This window comes from Oryzias latipes, chromosome 10 (genome assembly GCF_053564925.1).
Source record: "Oryzias latipes strain Hd-rR chromosome 10, Olatipes_Hd-rR_3.1".
Lineage (NCBI taxonomy): Eukaryota > Metazoa > Chordata > Actinopteri > Beloniformes > Adrianichthyidae > Oryzias > Oryzias latipes.
In genome coordinates, this window is record NC_136246.1 from 23348407 (window position 1) to 23369260 (window position 20854).

The following is a 20854-nucleotide window of genomic DNA, read 5'->3' on the forward strand; positions in this document are numbered from 1 at the left end:
CCATCGGCCCGGACCGCCCTAAAACCCGCAGAACCGGTCACCCCCTCATATGGGTGCATTTGACTAGGGCCTAAAAGGCTGCTATACAAGAAGTTGGAACATTTTATTGAATTTCGAGCCATGTAAAATGTTCATCTGTTTATTTAAATTTTTAGCACCACTTCATCCCCTTCAAGTCAAACTAAAAAAGACTCTCAACAAGGTTTTTGCTTTTGTTTCATTTGTGCTAATGCAGAAAAAAAAAGGCTTTCTGTCACTGTGTCGGCACCAGTCTTGTAAAAGTCAGCAATAGTATAAAAAAATAAATTAAAACACAATTAATTCCATGACAAAACACTTGAAATTTGACCTCAAACTGAAGCCAAAGACTCAAGACTTTACTTGGGTTAACAGAAGAACTGAATTGTGAGCATTTCTACTCTAGACTGCACCCACACAGTTAGCCGTGAAACAATTATTCAAGTTTAAGGGTGGTAACATGTCTTGCATCTCAACACTGTGTATGTAGACTGTTCATTAGTGCACAAATTAACCCTAAAAAAGTCTATAAATGTTGATGATCAATAATAACTATAATAAATGCTAGAATGTGTCTCTTTCTGCTTTCAGCCACTTCCTGTCTCGGCACTGTAATTTTAAAATAATCTGCGTATAAAGCGAACAGCCCCATAATTTCATGCAGTTTTGTTTATTTATCTTTGAGAAGATGAAAGGCCTGAAATTTGAAATTATGTGGGTTTAGCAGGGGACATTTTTTTTTTCTCACGCAGTTTTCAACCTTTATTTGGATTATGGTGTCCCAAGTGCATAGCTGGAAAATGGGTCAAGACAAAAAAAAAAAAAAGAGGTCGGGGAGAAATGAGTGCCCCCCCGACATCCCTCTGTTAAATGTAAAAATATATTATACCATAATGTGTTCAGTATGCAAGCTTGAAGGAAACCATATGAAGAGATCCCAGACAAAGAGCCTTCTGTGCTCCAGCTGACCCCCCCCCCCCCCCCAACCTCCCCACTTCTTCGTCTGCCTCTGCTGAGTGAGAAAGGCGGTGAAAAACATGGAGAGAGAGGGAGAGGAGAGGTAAAAGGGGGAGGTGTGTGTTAGAAGTTGTTGGAAGTGAAAAGGGGCAGTGCTCACCCTCGCTGCCTCACACAGCCAGACCCGCCAGAGTACAGGTGAGCTGCATGAGCAAACCCGCCCCCCCCCCCCCCCCCCCCCACTCAAGCGCAGCAAGGAGCGTCGAATCCTGGAATCTGTCGCTGCAGAACTGTGACCACTGCAGACTGGTCACCTGCAGCCTGTTGTGTTCATCTTCACAGGGTAAGACACAATCATTGCTTGCAGAGAGAGGGGGGGGGGGGGGGGTGCAGTGGACCAGAGAAGAAGAGGAGGGAAACTTTAAAAGTCTTTGTTTGAGAAGATGACAAACATCTGTAGCTGCAGTTTTTGTCTCGAGCTTGCAGAAAAGGTTCACTGATGTTTAGTCTTTTGTAGCGACTGTGTGGATCTTGCTGTGAAGCCAGGTTATAGACTTGAGCTGCACTGTGTAACAGTAGAAGGTGTATCCAATTAAAGGACTGGATGCTGTATCATACATAATTACTTCACGTTAACACAACAGGTGAGGCCCAGTAACTGCTTTATGGGGGAGCAACAGGAGGCTTTGTTACACATGGTGCACCCCTTCACAGGTTTCTTTGTAAGTTCACTGTCTGCTTTTATTAAAAGTATATAAACAGCATCTGCACAACTCAGCTCTTTTTTATGAATAATTCCCAAAGCAGATACTTTCCGTTAAAAAAAAGAAAACGCTTGTAGTTTCTGTCTTTGATGTCTTAAGAGTTTTTGGAAAAAGACTGATGTTTTCAGAAGGCGACTCCCTCCTGGCAGAGGATCATACGCTGCTCCTTCATGCATTTATCTTTGTCTCTTGATGTTCCCCACCTGTGATTATGAGAGAAGGATGAGCTGCACATAAGGAAGACACTTTATTACCATCATCTCCACTGCATGATTTATGAATGCACACTCCTGGCTCCCTGGACCGAAAAAAAAAAAGCAGATAGAAAAGGCCTTTCTGAGTTTCATCAGGTGGCCTTGCAAATGTTTTTCATGTTTGTCAGTCATCGGTCTGCACAAGCTGGGGCCTGTTGCCTATCAGAGCCTTATAAGCCAGGAATGCCCATTTTTGGAGCATTGCTTAAAATGATTTGCCGGTGCTGCTGGGGTCTGTGAATGGCTCTTTTGTCTTATGATGGGGGGAGAAAGGGCGAAGGGTTTGCTAAAACCCTTCAGCATTTACAGCTGAATGATTTATGCATGCCAAAGTGTAAAGGACCCCAGCAAAGGGCAACAGATAGCAGACGCACTGCAGCTTTGCCCCTCGGGGCTGCTGTCACAAAAGCGCACCACCTAATGCTTTGATGGGACGCCTCACTATAAACCAAGTAACTGATACATGTTTAAGTCTTACATCGCACATTCCCATGTGTTTGAGGATATAAAGCAAGCAGGGGATTAGTTTGTAGGTCACTTAGATGGTTAATACACGCTGGCTGTTAATGCAGATGTATAATAAATGTTTAGCAGCCACAAGCAACAAATGAGTGATTACAGTTTACACAGCTGTACCTGATTTATGTGTCATTACTGCCGCAAAGAGCCACGGGACCGATCTGCTGTCGTCTGAATTTATCAAGTATTGATGATGAACAGGAACCCTGATTACCCACTGAAGGGGCCCAGGGACACGCAGAGAATCTGCAATACCTTTGAACTTTACATTACAAGGAGGCAGGCTAAAAACCTATTAGTTATGATGAGGAGATGAAAGTTCCTTGATACTCTGGAAGAAATAAAACCGAGCTGCACATCATGAAGGAGTAGGAAATTAAGAGAGCATTGCAGATGTGGATTTGAGAAGTCCATATGTGTTGCCTTTTGAGCCAGAATCAAATCTCCTCTCATGTCAGCTTTGAGTGTCTTTACATCTGCTCACTGTCTAGCACTTAATAAATTGTTGGATCCCAGAATTTGGCCACATTTTGATCAATTTGGCTGCTTTCGGGATGTTTCTCGGATGCATGGGGCTTTTTGCCCATCAGGATTAAACATGCATTCACCTTTTTTTTTATATTTATCACAAGCTAGTTTGGATTTTAACAAAATAAAGACAAACGTTGCACCGAAATTGAAATGACCCACTGAAAACAAGCCTAAATAAAACACAATGTGAGCTTCCCAAATGAGATGCAGACTGGTCCAAACATGGACCACACATCTGACTGACTCAAAGAGCTTTTGTCAGAGTGTCTAAACAATACTAGTTTTCATCTCCTCGCTTGTCAGGATCAGGGAGTAAAACAGCAGATGCTTGTTTGGGATGGTATCGACAGAGCTGTTGTTGTGTCAGTGGTCTGCACAGGAGACGTGACAAACGTTTACGGTGCCTACTTGAAGGAAAGATGAAGCGGAGGGTTGCAGGTCCAATCTCTGACAAAGCATTTAGAAATCATACATCAAAATCATGTATGCAGGGGCACAGTAATGACTCACATGTGAAAAAAATGCTGCTCTGATCAGGTTCAAGGACCAGCAAGTCTGATCAAGGAGATGGATGTGCACACACTGGTTTATCAAAACAAACCACGCTGGTAGCTCATACCTGCTCTGAAGGGGTAATGTGACACTGCTGATCCAATGGGAGACTTTTTAAAATTATGTTTGTCTCCACCTTGTAATGCATGAAGACTCAGAATCTGCATTTCAAAATGTTGAATCACAGTTTCTTATGAGTGAAGGATCAAATCCCAAACTCTGAGGCAATTAAAGAGGTTTAATACAAATTTCTGTCAGAGTTAAAGTCCCTCTTCAATCATCTTTTGATTTGAATTCCCAGTGGTATTTTAATTTTGATTATGCCGTGTTTTTAAACAAAATCAGAAAGCCTGTGTCCTTTTCTAGGGTATAGTTTCTCCAGAGCAGCAGTAGTTTATTAGAGATTTGCCTCTGAGTTGACCCTGAGCTAATGTAGAGTGAGCCTACCTTTCTTTCCCATCATCTCCTTGCTTACACTCTCTCTCGTTAGCTTACAGTCCCTATCAACCCCAAGCTAACATTTCCTGTACAACAAAAATGGTGAGCAATATCGGAGCTATCCAGCTGTACAGTTTTGAGCCAGATGCCAGCTCAGTACATGGATTGATTTGTCTGCAAGTGGATGCATCAGGTTGGAGCAGAGCAGGGAGCTTGTGGCCGCAAATTGTAGATTTTATGTAACAACTACAAGCTTTTTTAAACATCAATTTTTGTTTGCTCCTGATTCACCATGAAATGAAGAAAGAAGTACTCAAAAACACAGTTTTTAATCTAATTTATCTCAATGTGTGTCCTCCATCATTAGAAAAATGCAACAAAATTCATGTTAAAATCACCAAAAACAATTTGACTGTTTTTTTAACCCTTGTGCTATCCTATGACCCCACCCTTACATTGACGTGTTATTCCTACCATGACAAAGGTAGAAAGGCGAAAAGGATTTCATGTAATCCATGGACACCAGTGAAGATCACAAATCATTGAAGAAAAAAGGTTCAGCCCACTGTCTTGTGGGGTCTTGATGAACCAACTCCCAATGTTAAAGTGCCTAGGATAGCACAAGGGTTAAGTACATTATTGGCTCTTGTTCCTAAATTTGCAACAGTTTTCAAAGTGGCATCCTCATTCTAATGTCCTCCTTTATTTAGCCAACTGAAGGCACTTCATGAAAAGATTATGGCTTCATAGAAGACAAAAGATGATGACCTAGATTAACCTCAAACTGGATTTTAAAGGTCATCCAGTGTGAAAATGTTTCAATTTAATATAAAATCATAAAGGTAACAGTGAGATGAGCTTTTTTTTAATCTTATTTCTTGAACCATAGCTGGTTAGTCTTTAACTCCAGCATGAAGGAGCATTTTACTGCACAAAAAGAAATGACAGAAAAGCCCTTTCTTGTGACAATACAGCATAACATAACTAAAAAAAAGTTATTTATTTATTGATTGATTTTAACAAACATGTTTCTGTTGTTTTACAGGAGAATACAAACACAGGAGATGATTAGATAAAGTCACACTGGCCAACCATCTACTGAACACTGAATGTATCTGCAGCTCAAGCAGATTAGGATTTCAACAACCAAAACACGTCAATTATTTTCCGTAAGAGCCAAAGCTGCACCGACGGTACATTTCAGGATTAATCGAGACCACAAGGCGACGAAGAAAACTTCACCCCAGAGTTGGAACAGCCTTTCTAAAGAAAACACAGAAAGAAATCGACTTTCCTGTTTCCACAAAGTCTATCTGTCTTCGATATATGAGAAACAAACAGGAGGCAGCTCTAATTAAAAATCGTTCAAAACACTAGAATACAAAACAGGCTCTGGAATGACCTTTCCAGAGTGAAACCTTATCCTTCATATCCACCTTTGCAGCAGGAAACTTCCATGTACACAGTTCCCCTTCATGTCACCTTAGACTTATGATTGCTGAGATAAAGGGCAGATCCCTTCCTCTGAAAGAAAAGTAGCCTGCTGTCTGCAGGCAGGGACGCAAAAAGAAAACATTATTTGGTGCCCCGAAATAGAAAAGAAGGAAGAGCAACATCTGGAAAAGAAAAGCGGAGCATTAAGGAGATGCAAACAGAGAAAACTGCACAGTTTCCCAGTGTTCTTTGCCAGATTTCCAAAAGAGCATAACAAACTTGAGTAATTTCCGTGGCTTTTTTTCCATGGGAACTCATCCAAGGCTTGTTGCAGCTGACCCTCCAGGGAGGTCCAGTTAGAACGGGAATAATACCTCAAGAGGAACAAAGCAAGAGCACACTTCTTCTGTCACATTTCAAATGAGAACATTTGGAAGGATTACAGCTGAAAGGGGAATGACGTCCGGAGGCAACAACCTGGACCTTTGAGCTGTCTCCTTTCCTTGTCTTTCCTGTGAGTTTTCCTGAGATGCCTTTTTCCCTCAGTGAGGAGTAAAAAAAGGAAAGGCACATCCTATTGTCGTTCGCAATGGAGAAGGGACATGTACCCATCAAGAGAGGGGTAAGCTGGAGTCCAGGGGGTTTGAGAAAGCCTCTTCAGTTGAAGGACAACTCTCACATTCATGAGCAAGACTACGATGCATCCTGGGAGAAGACAGGATTGAACAAGGACCACACGATCAGGAAAACAAGTAAGTCTTTACTTACAACTTTCTGATTGTTTTCTAAATTTTTTAGCGTGGCAGAGCACCAAAAAGACAGTATGACCTTGCTTTGTTGAATTTTCTGCACAGGAATTTAGCAGCAATACTTGTCCAGAGTTTTACTTTCAGCACACAAACGCTTTAAATGAAAATGGAGTTTGGTTCTTGGAAGAAGAAAAAACAGACTCATCAGTGCAATCTGACACAGTGAAGCACTCAATGAAACATCTGTTTTCATCTTTTAAATTTACAGGTTGCCAAAGCAGAAATGGAAATGCCATCAGCTTTCTTTTTTGAGGGCTGTCCTGCTGTCAAAGCCAGTTCCTGACAATGACAGGTTAACGTGAGAAGATGTTAGAAACACTAAAAGATTCCTGAAAGAATGGAAACAATTGTGAAATAAAGGAGGGAAAACTCTTTTAAATACTAAAAAATAAAGGAAACATGTTATAAGCAAATGCAACACAAAAGTTAAAGATAACCTCATCTGGGCGGTGACAGAACTGTCAGACATTATAAAAATTGAGTTGGGAAAAAAAGAAACATTGTCCATTGTGATAGAAAAGTCATGGCCATCTAGACTTGTCGCCTTAATGTTTTCAACACCCTTCCCATCACTCATTACTGGCTAATTAGTTTCCTTGGAACACCAAAAACAACACATAGGTGCTGATAAAAGTTCTGGAGCCATTTTTATGCTCTACACAAATCTACAAACACGACCCCCAGAATTTCCTCTTCTCGGATGCAGTTTTATTTCTCCCATGAGCTCCACTGAGAGTTTAGGTCACATTCACTCTGGTGAAATCCCAAGACCTCTGTAATCCCTGCCTTTCCATGCCGCTTCACACATTACCCTCCGGGGCCGGTGCTGTCATCCCGGTCCCCCTGCGGCCCTAACCCGGAGAAAGATAACATCCGACAGTGTAATCTGACCTTTGATACACAAATGCAGGGTTGGCCCCCGACCTGAATCCTGCTGCTGTAGGGGGTGGAGGTTGGCGGGGGACAGACAGATGAGATAGAGAAAGTTTGAGGAGGGGTAGATGATATGATGGAGAGGCTCCTACATCAATACAGGAAATTCCTGTCCTGCCTTTGCAGGTTGGAGCTTAAGGCCAAGAGGGTTCAAAGGGGGCAGCAGTTGATTGGGGAGAATGCTCACTTAACACATGTGGCATATCCCAACTGACGTGGAGGGCAGCGGGGGTCAGGTGCTGGAGCTCCGGAGGTCAGCGGTCTAATCCATGTAAACATAAGTGTGAGTATCTCTGGGTTGCACTTCAAAGATTGCAACAAATGTCAGACGCTCCCCTGCCATCACAGGACATTGCAGAGATAAGCTGCTCAAGACTTACCATTGACCGGTCTCCAGGACTGTCAAAACACGGTGTCTGTGCAGCTGCTGCTGCTGCGTCAATACTCTGTCGGCACAAGCTGTTATTCTCACAGGCGTCTCCTTTTTAATTATTACCAATGGTGCACATTTGAAATACAAAGTTGGAGGCTGAGTGAGAGGCAGCACAGCCTCCAGCAACAGACCCCTCCTCCCTGCTCTCCCTCCCTGTCTGTGTGCTGATGGACTACAGAGAAAAAGAAATGTGAGCCCGAGTCTGACTCTGGAGAGGGGGGGTGTGAAGCTTTCAGACGCAGTCAGAGTGAAAACTCTTGTGGAGTAGGACTGCAACACAGCGGATGTCTGAGTTTTGACATGAAAAAGGTAAGGGATTAAACACTGGAGTGGTTCCAGGATGAAAAGCGACGTTTCAGAGAGGTTCTGAGGATGTTTGACAGAGCAACAACATGCTTGTGGAAGTCCAAGACTCAAGTGACATACATGAAAACTTCCCTGGGACTTAAAATGTGTTTACTGTGAGAGGAATTTAGACTAATCGTGATCTAAGAGATGGGAATATCTTCATGGTGTTATTGGGGGGTAAATAAAAGTTGAGAATATAATTCACTTTTACTCAATTACCCAAAAGGATTTGCTTATAGAGTTATACTGACAATTAATTATTTAAAAAGTATCTTTGTGCCGCATTTCTTTGCAAAAGCGTTGATAAGGAGGAGAAATTTACATATTTTTTCTTGTTGGAAGAAAGATTAAATGAATTTTGAAGGAAAGTTTTTTTCATGTGATTTAACAAAGTAATGACTATCATTCCTACAGAAATCTCTCCAAAATTGCAGTTTTATGCATGCGGGAACTCTAATCTATTGTTTTTTGGGCAGAGCCAACATTTATGACCTTAAAAAAGAAAACCTGTTGATATAAATAAAAAAAAGGACAGTTTAAGATATGTATCAACAATCCTTAAAGTTTCCCTAAACCTGTGAAGTTAACATCCAGATTTTTGCTTGTGATTAATTTCTGCTATTATTAATTTATGGTGGAACATTTGAAGTATTGTAATGATCAGGATTGCTTATTTAAGTCATGAATCCTGTGGCAGAGAAAGGTTCTGGAAAGGACATCATTCTCAAATGACCATGACTCATATTATTTATCCACCATATGTGTCACTATGACAACATTTTGGTTTTGTTTGGGCAAAACGGTATTTAAAAAAAAGAGTAGATGCGGCTTTGAAGTTTGAAGTAGTTACTCCTTTTAAGATGGAAACTCTAGATTGTATAGTTGGTTTATAGACAGCAGTTATAGAATGCCATTTTTTGGGGGGTCTGTTGGTTGTAAAAGTGGTCTATAAAAGGTTTAAACTGCAGTATCGCACAAATTAGCTACAGACAGAAACCAAAGGCATCCTGGAAGCGCAGGCGGGGAGTTTTCTCAGTGGTGCAGGAATGCTCAGGGAGGGATCAGTGAAAATGGCAGAGGAAATAATTCCACTGCCTGGAAGAGGAGCTGTTGGGCTTTGATAACAAACTGTCAATTTTAACACCAGCAGGTTTTGTGTCATGATTTCCATTATTTAGTGTTGTAAGAGGACAACTTCTTATTCTGCAGTAACCTTTGTTTAATAATCTTTGTCTTTATTTTTTAACATAAATATGTTTTAATCTGTTTATTGTCTGTAAAGTAAAATATGCAAACAACCCTATTTTTATTCAAATGTGAACTTGCTCAAAAGTTGTTCCTGCTGCTTTTCTGTAGCTACACATATAAAGACTTGGAATATTTTACTTAAATTTTTAGATAGCTTTCTTGGTCACAAACTACTAAAACAATTACATTTTTGTGATTTATCAAACCCATATGTTTAAAGACCCATTCTAATGAAAATGGTGTTTTTGACATGTTCTTGTAGTATTTTTCTCATAATGGAAGACAAACAGAGGAGCAGAAAAGTATTTAGTTAACCATCAATTGTGCACCTGTTTGAACTAGTTATCAATATAAAAGTCACCTGTCCACAACCTCAATAATAAATAATTGATACTTTATTTATCCCACAATGGGGAAATTCTTCTCCGCATTTTGGCCCATCCGCTGGGAGGAACAGTGAGCTGCAGACTAGCCGTTCTCGGGGGGCAACAGCTGGCTGGGGAGAGCGGGCGTCAGTCCGCCGACCTTTCAGTTGTTGGACGACCTGCTTTACCGCCTGAGCTAAACTGCCGGCCAAACAGTCAAACTCCAAACTCCACTATGGCCAAGATCAAAGAGCTGTCTAATGACACCAGAGACAAAATTGTTGACCTGCACCAGGCTGGGAAGAGTTAATCTGCAATAGTTACACAACCTAATGTGAAGAAATCAACCGTGGGAGCAATTATTAAAAAATGGAAGACATACAAGACCACTGATAATTTCCCTCCATCTGGGGGTCCCCACAAGATCTCACCCCGTGGGGTAAAAATGATCACAAGAGCGGTGAGCAAATATCCTAGAACCACTTGGGGGACCTAGTGAATGACCTGCAGAGAGCAGAGACCAAAGTAACAAAGACTACCATCAGTAATACACTAAACTGCTAGTTGTTGGTAAGAATTTACTCATTGTGTTTGGAGGAGGATGAATGCAAGGGGGGCATCCAAAGAACACCATACCTACTGTAAAGCATGGGGGTGTAAACATCATGCTTTGGGGCTATTTTTCAGCAAAGGAACCATGGTCAACTGATCCGTGTAAAGGAAAGAATTTAAAAATGCCTGTTTAGAACATCTTCAACACTCATGTAACTGTTTTGATTGCACTTGATAAAGCCACCAAATGGTTCCCGAGCGCGGCTGTGTCTGCGGCTCAGCGCTTCCCCAGGGGATGGGTCAAATGTGGAGAACAAATTTAGCACACCTAGGTGTATGACAGATAGTGGGATTTTAACTTTATTGTTTCCTGCCTTTTTATTCCCTTCCCCTTAAACTAACTGCTAAGAGGTGTAATGAATGTCTGTGTGTTTGTGTGTGTGTGCGTGATCGTTGTCTTGTATATTTTAAGTTCTTCATTTTGTTGTTTTAATATATGTAAAGTTTGCTCAACTGTAGCCAGTCTCCAGATCTCAACCCCTGGAAAATCTTTGGAGGGAGATGAAAGTCTGTGTTGCCCAGCAACAGCCTCAAACCATCACTGCTCTAGAGGAGATCTGCATGGAGGAATGGGCCAAAATACCAGCAGCAGCTTGTGAAAACATTGTGAAGACTTAAAGAAAACATATGCCTGCTGTCATTGTCAAAAAAAGATATATAAGGGTATATAAGTTGAGTTTTGTTATTGACCAAATGCTTATTTTCCACCATAATTAACAAATAAATTCTTTAAAAATCAGACAATGTTATTTTTTTGAATTTCTTTTTTTCATTTTGTGTCCCATAGTTGAGGTATACCTATGCCAAAACTTCCAGGCCTTACTCATCTTTTTAAGTAGGAGAACTTGCACAATTGGTGGGTGACTAAATACTTTTTTGCTTCACTGTGCATAAAGAAAGTTAAGCTTAAAATTAAAATTGCATTTCTTTATTAAAAATGTTGTGAATCAGGAGCAGACGAAGAAATTATGTTGAAAGAAGCTTATGCTATGACATAGAACCTATAACAGCTGGTCACAAGCTCCCTCCTCAGCTCCATTCTGATGCATCCACTTGCAAACAAATAGATCCATGTACATCTTTGTTTTCCTTGTCTGAGCTGGCATCTGGCTCAAAACTGTACGGCTGAATAGCTCCTCTATTGCTCACCATTTCTGTTGCACCAGTAATGTCAGCTTAGGATTTTGATTTTAGCTAAAAACAGCATAATCATAATTGAAAAAACAAAACCAAAAAAACACTGAAAACGCTTTGAAAGTTGCTAAAAAAATGATCATATTTTTACTTGGAAAAAATCTAACAGAAAGTGTCATGGAGTAAACTGACCGTTTGCTTTTCTGTCTATCTTCATCGTTTCAGATCTTTCCAGGAGTGCCAGCCTATCTGAGAAGGAGTTGAGGGAGGCTCGCGTCAGGAGCCACATCATTGCAGCCCAGCTCACCATCCCTTCCAACTCGGGCTCCTGCTCCAGGGGGGTGCAGCTTTTCAACAGGCGCAAGCAAAGGGTGAACGCCTTTACGCTTGAAAGCTCTGGACGGGGCTCCGAGCAAGAAAACGATGGAAGAAGCAGACCCTCATCCAACAAAATAACATGGGCAGAGAAGAGCTCTGAGGACAAAGAAGGGCAAAACTACAAGAATTTTAAACCGCTCTCATCGCCGACAATAAGTGAACACTCTGTAGGGGATATCATGGATGGTCAGGCAAAAGATTTTGACAAAGAAGACATGGGTACCAGTGTTATCCAGGAGAGACATTTTCTTCCTGTCAAGGAGGTGCAGGAGGAAGAGGAGGAAGCAAGAGATGAGATTGCAGAAGAATTAGAGAACAATGTGAAGCAGAAGATGTCTCCAGTGCTTGTTGGAAATGCTGAAAATGAAGCAGGGACAAATCAGAGCCACTCAGGGCTTGTTGCACCTGGAAAGCTACCAAATGGTTGTTATAGCACCTCTGGACCCGAGATGAGGCCCTCAGCCTCACCCAAGCACACAACCTCCATTATTAATAGGACTGCCAGACCTTTTTTCTCACCAACTCCAGTGGAATCTCATGAGTTAAAAAGCCCCATCATGGACATCCCTTGTCCTCCATCTTATTCCACTCCTCCTCTCCCTGCTCCTATTGCCCCTCAGTCTGAGTACTCCCCTCTGCCTCCAGCTCCGACATATCCCACGCCTCCTCTGCCAATGTTTGCCAAACAATCTCAGCCATCGTTTTACTCAAGTCCACCTCCATTGTCTCCTACCATGTCTTGTTCCTCACTTGTGCCCTCCCAATTGCCTGCTTCTCAGTGCTCACCTGTGTCCCATTGTGCCCCCCCTACAGCCCCAAAGCCCTCCACATTTGTTCCAGTTTCAGCTGGAGAGAGAGAGCAAATCACATCAATAAAAACAGGAATACTGGAAGATGTTGCTGCCAGGAGAGCAACTAAGAAGACAATGTTCACATTCAAAGAGAAGCCGGTGGTAGCTCCAAACCCAGAGCTCCTCTCTCTGGTGCAGGGGGTGGATGAAAGGAAGAAGCATGGAAACAGATCTGTGCCTGAGCCAGCTTCTGAAGAGGAGTTATTGGCTCTGGGTGCAGAAGCCTCAAACTTCCTTTCCAAAGAAGAAGATAAAGCAAAAGGAGCAAAAGCTCCAGAGTGGGCCTCATGTCTAAAGAGCTCAAGGACCCGACCGAGGATGGAGCACCAGCCTGAGCAGACCCTTACCAATGTATCAGGGAAAGGGGCAGAGCTGTTTGCAAAGCGTCAGTCCAGGATGGAGAAATACATTATCGAGAATCAGAAAACAGGACAAATGAGATCTCCGTCTCCAACGATGTCCCTTCCACCATCTTGGGTTTATCCATCAAACATGCCTGGAAGGGTAAAAGCCATTGCCAAAAACTCTGATATGAGTGTTCAGCTTTCACAGAATCTGAAGGTGCAACAAGGAGTCAGACAAAACCCCAAACCGAAGGTGGTTGCACCACAACCAGTCCCAGAGCCACCTCCTTTGGAAAATGGTTGCTCCAAGATTGAAATGGACCTCTCAAGGCACCGGCCCTACCAGCTGAACTCTTCCCTGTTCATTTTTAATCCTGTAAAAGATCCAGTTAGTACTCTACCTAGAGGAGCTCCACGGGCCAACAGTCTGGTCACAAGTCATGGTCTCTCCAGACAAACCTCTCTGCCAAGTCCTTCACCCTCTCACTTCACTATCCCAGTGAAATCAACTCAGCTGCCTTTTAGCCCCCAAAAGATGTCAGAGCATCCATCAAATCCACATTTGGGAGCTCAAAGGATCCGTTCTCCTATGTCCCCCATTTCCCCAGAGAAAGCATCCTCTCCACAGTCAGCTGTGCAAGCACCAAGGCCAACATTTTCTGCCAGTAAGGCAGGAATTACACCACAGGTGTGGAAACCCTCTCAGTACTCCTTTTAGAAAATATTAGGGACTGAAAATGTTTCCAACTAACGCGAGGTTAACTAAAGCTCATTTAAGAGTGGTTGCAACTGCACTTTATTCAAGCCAAAGCTTGCTCTTCTTGTGAGACGTCTCCTGGTGATTTATCTGGAAAATAATGAGTCATAGAGAATGATTGCAGATTATTGTCCAATTTATGCTACATTCAAATATTTTCCTTTTTAAATAAATGGTGAGTCAGATTCACAAGTCTCAACAATATGTCAAAGTTATAATATTTTAAAACAGTAAAACAGTCAGCAACCAGAGCAGAAAAATACAACATTATTTAGCCGTACCAGTGTTTTTCTTGTTTCTCTACTTCAGAGAACGATTTCTAAACTATCAAAACCTTTGTTTTTAAATTACAGTATGGACTGTCACGACCCATTGGCATCTCCTCTGCATTTCCCTCTGGTTATTTTTCACAACAATTTGTGTTGCAATATGACCACCTAGTAGCATCTGGGTATCTCTTTTAACTCATCTGCTGCTGTCAACATTGACTCAGAGGTATCCAAAGGATTAGTGAGACTCTAACCTCCTGCTCAGAAAAATCTGACCTATCATCAAAACCATAAATAAATCACACTTGTGCTGTTGCAAAACTGATTTAATTTACAAAATAAATTGGTCATACTAAGTTGATGCTTTTCTAAGAGTAAGCTAAACTTTTTCATTATATAGTCATCACAGTTGCATTACAAATGTCTTGAATGTGTTCAAGAAAGTGAACTCTGAGTGATGTGCACACATAATGCAAAGTTGCAATACTGATATGCCAGGTTCAGAACTCGGCAGCCTTTGAATTTCAAATCTTGCTTTGGTTAAAGCCTATCTAGTGTCCAGTTTGGAAGCAGCACAGCACATAAGCAATCAAAAATAATTATTTTCAGAACACTTGACAATGCCAAAAACGCCCTCGCTCTTTTTTTTCTTTTCTACTGGCATCGTAGTGATGCTGCTTTACAAAGGACTTTAACAGATGGTCCAACATCTGCTTTTAGATCTATGATTTGCAATTTAATGCTGTTTGCTGGCAACAAAGTTACTGCAAGAGAACTCTTTTATGTCTTTGCTTCTTCGGGGCAATTTACTTTGCTTTCCTGCATGCTTTATATATGGAAGGTGCTTGGATTATTTTGTGTTTCAAATCTGCAAGCTGTATCATTTTACATCACGAGCCTACACCTAAATTGTTGGTATATCATAAAAAACATAACAAAGCAGCAAATGAGTTATCAGTAAGTATGGCTTGAATTGTGTTTCATCATAAATGTTCGTGTAGTGCTCACTTTTAATGTCTCTGATATCTGATTTGTGTAAATCTTTCTTTTCCTGATTAAAACTTTTATTCTAACCCACTCAAACGACCTCTTTCTTCTTTTCTACTATCTCCTGAATGCACTGGAGTTTCTCTCTGCCCTTTATGTTTCTCTTAGAAGCTTGTTCTTCTCTCTGCTACCATTGTAAATACACATGGTTTACAGCAGGAGCAGGTGAATTTTAGAACCCAAACAAATAACTGACATAACTTTTAGAGCCATCATAAAATATCTCACACTTCTAGAAGAAGTTGATAGTTTACGTTTCTCTTCAGACTTATAGCTGTTTCCTGTGAAGCTTGAGGGGTTAATTCATTAAGACGAATGCTTAAGCGCCTGAACCCAGGCATGTTCGTTCCAAGAATTTAAGAAGATCTTCTAGAAACGAATGCTTGTACTCGGGTTTTAAACACAATATTTGCCCTCTATATCATATTACCAAGCAAAGATCCCGAGCTTCTAACTAGTATTAACACAAGGTGGAATGTAGCCTTTGCTTCAGTTGCGTAACTTCATATCACCCGTGAAGGTTGGGCACCTTATGAGGATGCAGTGACAGTAATTGGAGCAAGACACTTAAGACTCGGCCCGAGTAAGTTAGTGACAAGACATACTGAGAAAACATGGGGAGGTGGTGTCCCTACTGAGCCTCAGCCTGATTAAAACTGTTTCATTTGAGGATTTTTTTTCACAAACAATATGGAGGATTGCACCAAAAACTATTTGAAATGATGTGCCCTATATTAGATGTTATAATACACATAGGATAGATTGGCACTTTCTGATTAAACTTAAATGAATAAAAAAAAGGGGCTGCACTCTTGCCTCACAGTGAGAAGGCCTTGGTTCAAATCCTGGCTGGAATCTTTCAGAGTGGAGTTTGCTTCTCCTTCCCTTGGGTTTTCCATGGGCACTACGTGTTCCTCCCAAAGTCCATCGACATGCTTCATAGGATAATTGATGGTTCTAAATTGTCGCCAAGGTGTGAATGTGAGTGTATGTTTAGTTGCCACAGACTACCAATCTGTCCAGAGTGTTTCCCACCTTTGGGATAGGCTCCCAATACCCTAAAAGGGATTCAGTTGATTTGGGAGATGGGAGAATTAAAAGTAAACTAAGTTCTAATTTAAAAAATTCACTCATAATTATAAAGTTTGTAGGAGTGAACTCCTCTGCCTCCAGCACCTCTCCAGTCCTGATTAAAGCAAACCATCTTTTTGGTCATTCATTAACTGCCTTTGCCCATGGTGTACATTGTAATTTAGAGGGTAAGAGGATAACAGACGGACGATCAAAAGACTTTGTTACTCTCAGGTGCAAGGTGTCTTCATGATTATGCCTGGCTGGACACTTTAAAACATCTGCACCCGAGCACGGCACACAAGCAAATGACACGCCCACCGCCCACTGTGTCTATCGATAAAGTTATGAATCAAGAACTTAACATAACACAGTTCTTAAATAAATGCGTACTAGGCGATGTTAAGCAACAAATAAATTAAAATAGTCAAGATTTATCAAAAATATCTCACTGGCTCCTACAAATTTATTTATAAACGTTTGTCGTGTGAATTCTAATGATGGTGAGATCATTGCATCCTAAAATGCACAAGTCAAACCCTAAATTAGGATTTAACTGCACAGCTTTAAGTGTAGCTGCATTGTGTAATAATGTCAGTGTTTTCCAGTCACTTAAGTAACTTTATGTTTTATCTTTCAACAGGTCTCAGTAGACTCCTCATCTGGAGAAATGACCAGTGAAACATCCACATTTACAAGCATCTCCACCCTCCCCAGACGTTTTAGCAGCCCAGCCACTGGAATCTGGTCCTCCAGTCCTCAAACAAACAAGTCTTCCACCACTGGCAGTGGCTCCATTCGCCCACTTACTTCCCCTGTGACTTTTCCCAATAAAACAGGATTCCAGCCAAATACAAACCATCAGGATATTCAGTTTACCATTTCGACATCCAAAGCCTCATCCACACCCACCTCTCCACATTCCCCTTGGAGTTCGAGATGCCAGTCTCCAATGGTCAGCCCTCTTGTTAAGGGTCATTCTCCTGTTTCTCCTCCTTGGAGTACAAGATGCCAATCGCCAATGGTCAGCCAGAATAACAAGCCATCTGCCGTTGTCTCTTGTTCCATATCTAGACCTTCTTTGGCAGGCCCAGACACTTTTCCATCTCCTCCTTGGGAATCAGGAAGCAAAGCCCCACTGCAGAGCCACAACACCCAGTCACCTGCCCTCTCCACTTCCACATCCAGACCTTCCCGTACATCTACAAGCCCTCCCTGGGGCTCACGGTCACAGTCTCCAGCCCCTTTTCATGGAAGTTCAATCTCACCTCCCACGAAACATCTCACACACACATCTTCTGCTGTGGCTCCTTCTCCACAGCCTACAGAAAATCGTTGCATGTCACCAGTCAGTAGTAATCTGGATTCTAGAGCAAACCATCGGCTGCTGGCAAAAAACATCATTAATGCGGCAAAACGTAAAAACAGCCCCTCGCCTGGTGCACTAAGTGGTCACAGCCTCCCCATGTCACCTCTGGGAACCTCCCACTATGACTGTCACAAACCACCCATCAGTCCCTTCCATTCCAGAGCTTTGGGAGCACAGTCTCCAGTTTTCACCAGCCCTCCTCCCACTCCAACTCAAAGGATCTGCTCACCTGTTCGGTTCTACAACTCTCGCTCCTTGACCGACTCGGATGCCTCCATTGAGTCTGAAGATTCAGGGCTTCGGTCCCCCGGCTTAAACTCCTACAACACCTGTCCCCGTGGTTGGGGAGGTAGTCTGCGGGTCAAGAGAAGCACCATCTCCACTGACCTATGAGGGGGCTTTCACAGGATACAGTTTTTGTAAACACTTGTGACATTGAATTAGCCAGTTAAAGATTGATCTTATCAAATTGCAAAGTCTATCATATACTTTCACCTGAGCTGTATTCCATGCTTCTGTATTATCATAGGTTTAGTATTTCATACGGCTTATGCTCCTTTATGGACTGAAAAATACGTGTTTCACAGTAAACACTTGATGTGGCTTGTGCGCTACTCACAGTTCCAAAAAGTGCAGAAAACCTAATAACCAAAGCATTTTAATTCACTTTGAATATGTGTTGAAGTTTTTCTTGTTTGAACAAACTAACTTTCATTCATTCAAAGAACTCACTATTATTATGGGTCATTTAGGGATTATTGTGTTTGTTGATCTGATGCAGGTCATGACAGGAAGTCTAGGAATATGCATATATGGCAACCTTTTCAGTGTGTTTAAATGAATCATTGTAAAAATAATAATAAAAAAGTTATCACAAAGATGCAAAGCCACTAATATCCTCAAAAATTGCAAAAGATTTCACTACAGATCAACAATAGTTTTGACTATTACAAATTAAATGAAACACACATTTATAAATGTGCAATATTTTCTTTTTTTCCAAATGTGTACATTTGTGTTGCTATGAGTCCTGATTTTCATAAAAATGAATGTATTTTTTTCTGGAAATAGTCAAAGTATGAACGAACAAGGGAATGTTGAACTCAATGGAAAATAAAGAGGTGAGGTGAGGCATTGGGGAGCCTGTTAAATCGAGCACTGTTGCCATGCTTGATAGGAAAACCAAACTGTTTTTTGCTCTGACGCTTTTCGCCAGCAATCATATTTCTTTGTATTAAAAAGGTCTTTGAGGAAGAACAGGTGAAAATGTCTTGTGCAAAGGACTTAAGTGAGTGAGAGTTGCAGGGCTTGTGTGTTTTTGGCGCGGATAAAAATGGACCAAGTTGTTGAAAAGAGGAACAGAGGGTTAGAAGAACGTTGTGCAGTGACTTTGACAAGGTTGGGACTAAATGACATATACTCCAGATACATTTAAACTGTATTTTTATTTTTCTGTAACTCTATAATTATTGAGGTTTTATATTTCTTTCTTTCGTTGACTTGCATATGTGATCACTCCACCTAAGAGGCCAACATGGCAAACAAATAAACAACTCTAAAAAAAAGATCTTAATGAAGTCTAAAACAAAGAGCACCTCTAAACAACATAAGATGCTTTTTTGAAGGTAGCAGTCAATTGTAAATGGAAGTGCAGGTCATTCTGCAGCAGCAAAGCAGAGCTCTCCCCTATTTCCTAATGCTCGGGTCAAAAACATTATCACACTGCTAAATATTTACTCTGAATCCTTTGACTGACAGGAGCTCCTGCTGCTTGGTGACCTTGCTTTCTCAGCAGGATTAGGCCTATCCCTGTCATGGATTGATTTCGACCCAGGTCACCTCTGGACAAACTGCGGATGTTGTCACACAGAAGGAAATGTTAACCTGTTTTTCTTTTTTGTGGTTCTGTCATTTCACTTTCTTAATACAACTCATATACAACCTCATATCTGTATTTTTCTGTCATTAATGCAAAATAAAAAACATTGAATCACCAACATCGAGTTTTTTTTGTTCACTTCTTCATATATGTGAAAGACAGATAAATGTTTAAACTGATGAATAACTTAAGAAAATAATTATTTTTAAATCAACGCAAAAAGAAAAAACATCATCAAACACGTACATATCTTTTTTTAATGCTTGCATAACTACTTAAAAAAAAGTTTAAATAAGATATGAAAAGTCTTTCTTTCCAAAATAAAAATTGTCGGATAATGTCTTTATTGTAGAATCTTGAGACTAGTAAATAAATTATTTGGAAATTTCAATTTAAAAAAATATATATATTTTATCATTATCATATTTACCATGATATGTAAAGTGTCAATGACAGCGCAACAGTTTGGGGAGTGGCACAATCATGAACAGCAGGACCAAGAGATGAAATAGAAACTATAAAGCCTCACTTATCACAGGTTCCTAGACTGCCATCTGTAGGACTTCAGACAGAAGTTTTAATGTTTTATTGGTTCCTACTTTACATGAGATTATTGCTTTAACATGAGAAAATAGTTATACTTACAAAAAACACAAACAGTAATTGGAAGACAAAAGAAAACACAAATAAAAAATTAATTGTGTGTGCACAGCAACAAGAGGTAGCCTAAAAATAGGAAAATTACACTGATCTTAAGAGGGGTGGGATTATATAAGCTTGCTTCTTCCGACTCCTTTTCAAGCAATAAATCAAACTCTACTTATACCTCAGTTAATTATCACTGTATTTAATTAAGCATATGTGATTTAAGTGACATTTTGGTTTTGTTTTCTGTCTTTTTAAACTATGCATTTCATCATTCCTGTAATGAGTTTGATAAATATGTGTAAATTCTTTATTGCTTTGACTACAATGCTTGAAATAAATCAATAAAATCAAAAATCAAATCAAAATCAAGAAGAAAAGAATTAGAAAGTAGTGACATTTTCTATTCATGCTGCAAATCCTTTTTATTTAACAACAAATCTTACAAGATTCTAAATTTTAAATCGATAAGGTTCCACATGTGCATTCTCAAAGGGAAAAAAGATTTATTTAAACTAACTGTTAGAAATATTTACTTAAAATGAAATGTTAAAAAGCCCAATACGTTTTGTCTTGCTATTTCTTGGCAATTGTTGTTGTTTTTTTGAGTTCTTACGTCACTAATTATTGTTAATTTAGATTACAGTGACAAACTGTAATTAATAATCAGAAATGACTCATTTCAGAACAAATGTGAACAGAATGAGAATAAGATTTTGGTACAATTTTTTTGATGTCAAGTTTTTTTTTTATTGTCAAGACTTTGGAGCAACAGGATTCAGACTCATTTTATCAATAATTTCTTTATACCCTAGATCTTAATGAGACAAAGAATCGTCGACTGTGCTGGTTTTGAGAAAAGCTTGGAAACAACGTAAAACCTGAAAAAATATCT

General features: G+C 40.5%; 1 protein-coding gene across 3 annotated transcripts; it reads left to right on the forward strand.

Annotated features, from left to right (window-relative positions):
• The first annotated feature begins 1068 nt into the window (after nucleotides 1–1068).
• On the forward strand, nucleotides 1069–19432 carry synpo (synaptopodin). 3 transcript variants are annotated; one of them, XM_023959308.2, is made up of 4 exons: nucleotides 1069–1318; nucleotides 5079–6219; nucleotides 11575–13610; nucleotides 16710–19432. In XM_023959308.2, the coding sequence occupies exons 2-4, from the start codon at nucleotides 6057–6059 to the stop codon at nucleotides 17826–17828; spliced, it is 3318 nt and encodes a 1105-aa protein (XP_023815076.1). In that variant the 5' UTR covers nucleotides 1069–1318; nucleotides 5079–6056; the 3' UTR covers nucleotides 17829–19432. The 3 variants fall into 3 exon arrangements, with proteins under 3 accessions (XP_023815076.1, XP_078810466.1, XP_020562355.1); XM_078954340.1 differs by lacking the exon at nucleotides 16710–19432 and having other exon boundaries at nucleotides 1071–1318; nucleotides 11575–15025; XM_020706696.3 differs by lacking the exons at nucleotides 1069–1318; nucleotides 5079–6219 and adding an exon at nucleotides 6509–7951.
• The last annotated feature ends 1422 nt before the right edge of the window (nucleotides 19433–20854 follow it).

Bases quoted from the DNA above. Each gene is read 5' to 3' on its own strand.
- synpo (XM_023959308.2), top strand. From the start codon at position 6,057: ATGGAGAAGGGACATGTACCCATCAAGAGAGGGGTAAGCTGGAGTCCA. The intron at 6,220-11,574 runs GTAAGTCTTTAC...TCATCGTTTCAG, and splicing joins CCACACGATCAGGAAAACAA to ATCTTTCCAGGAGTGCCAGC. The intron at 13,611-16,709 runs GTGTGGAAACCC...ATCTTTCAACAG, and splicing joins AGGCAGGAATTACACCACAG to GTCTCAGTAGACTCCTCATC.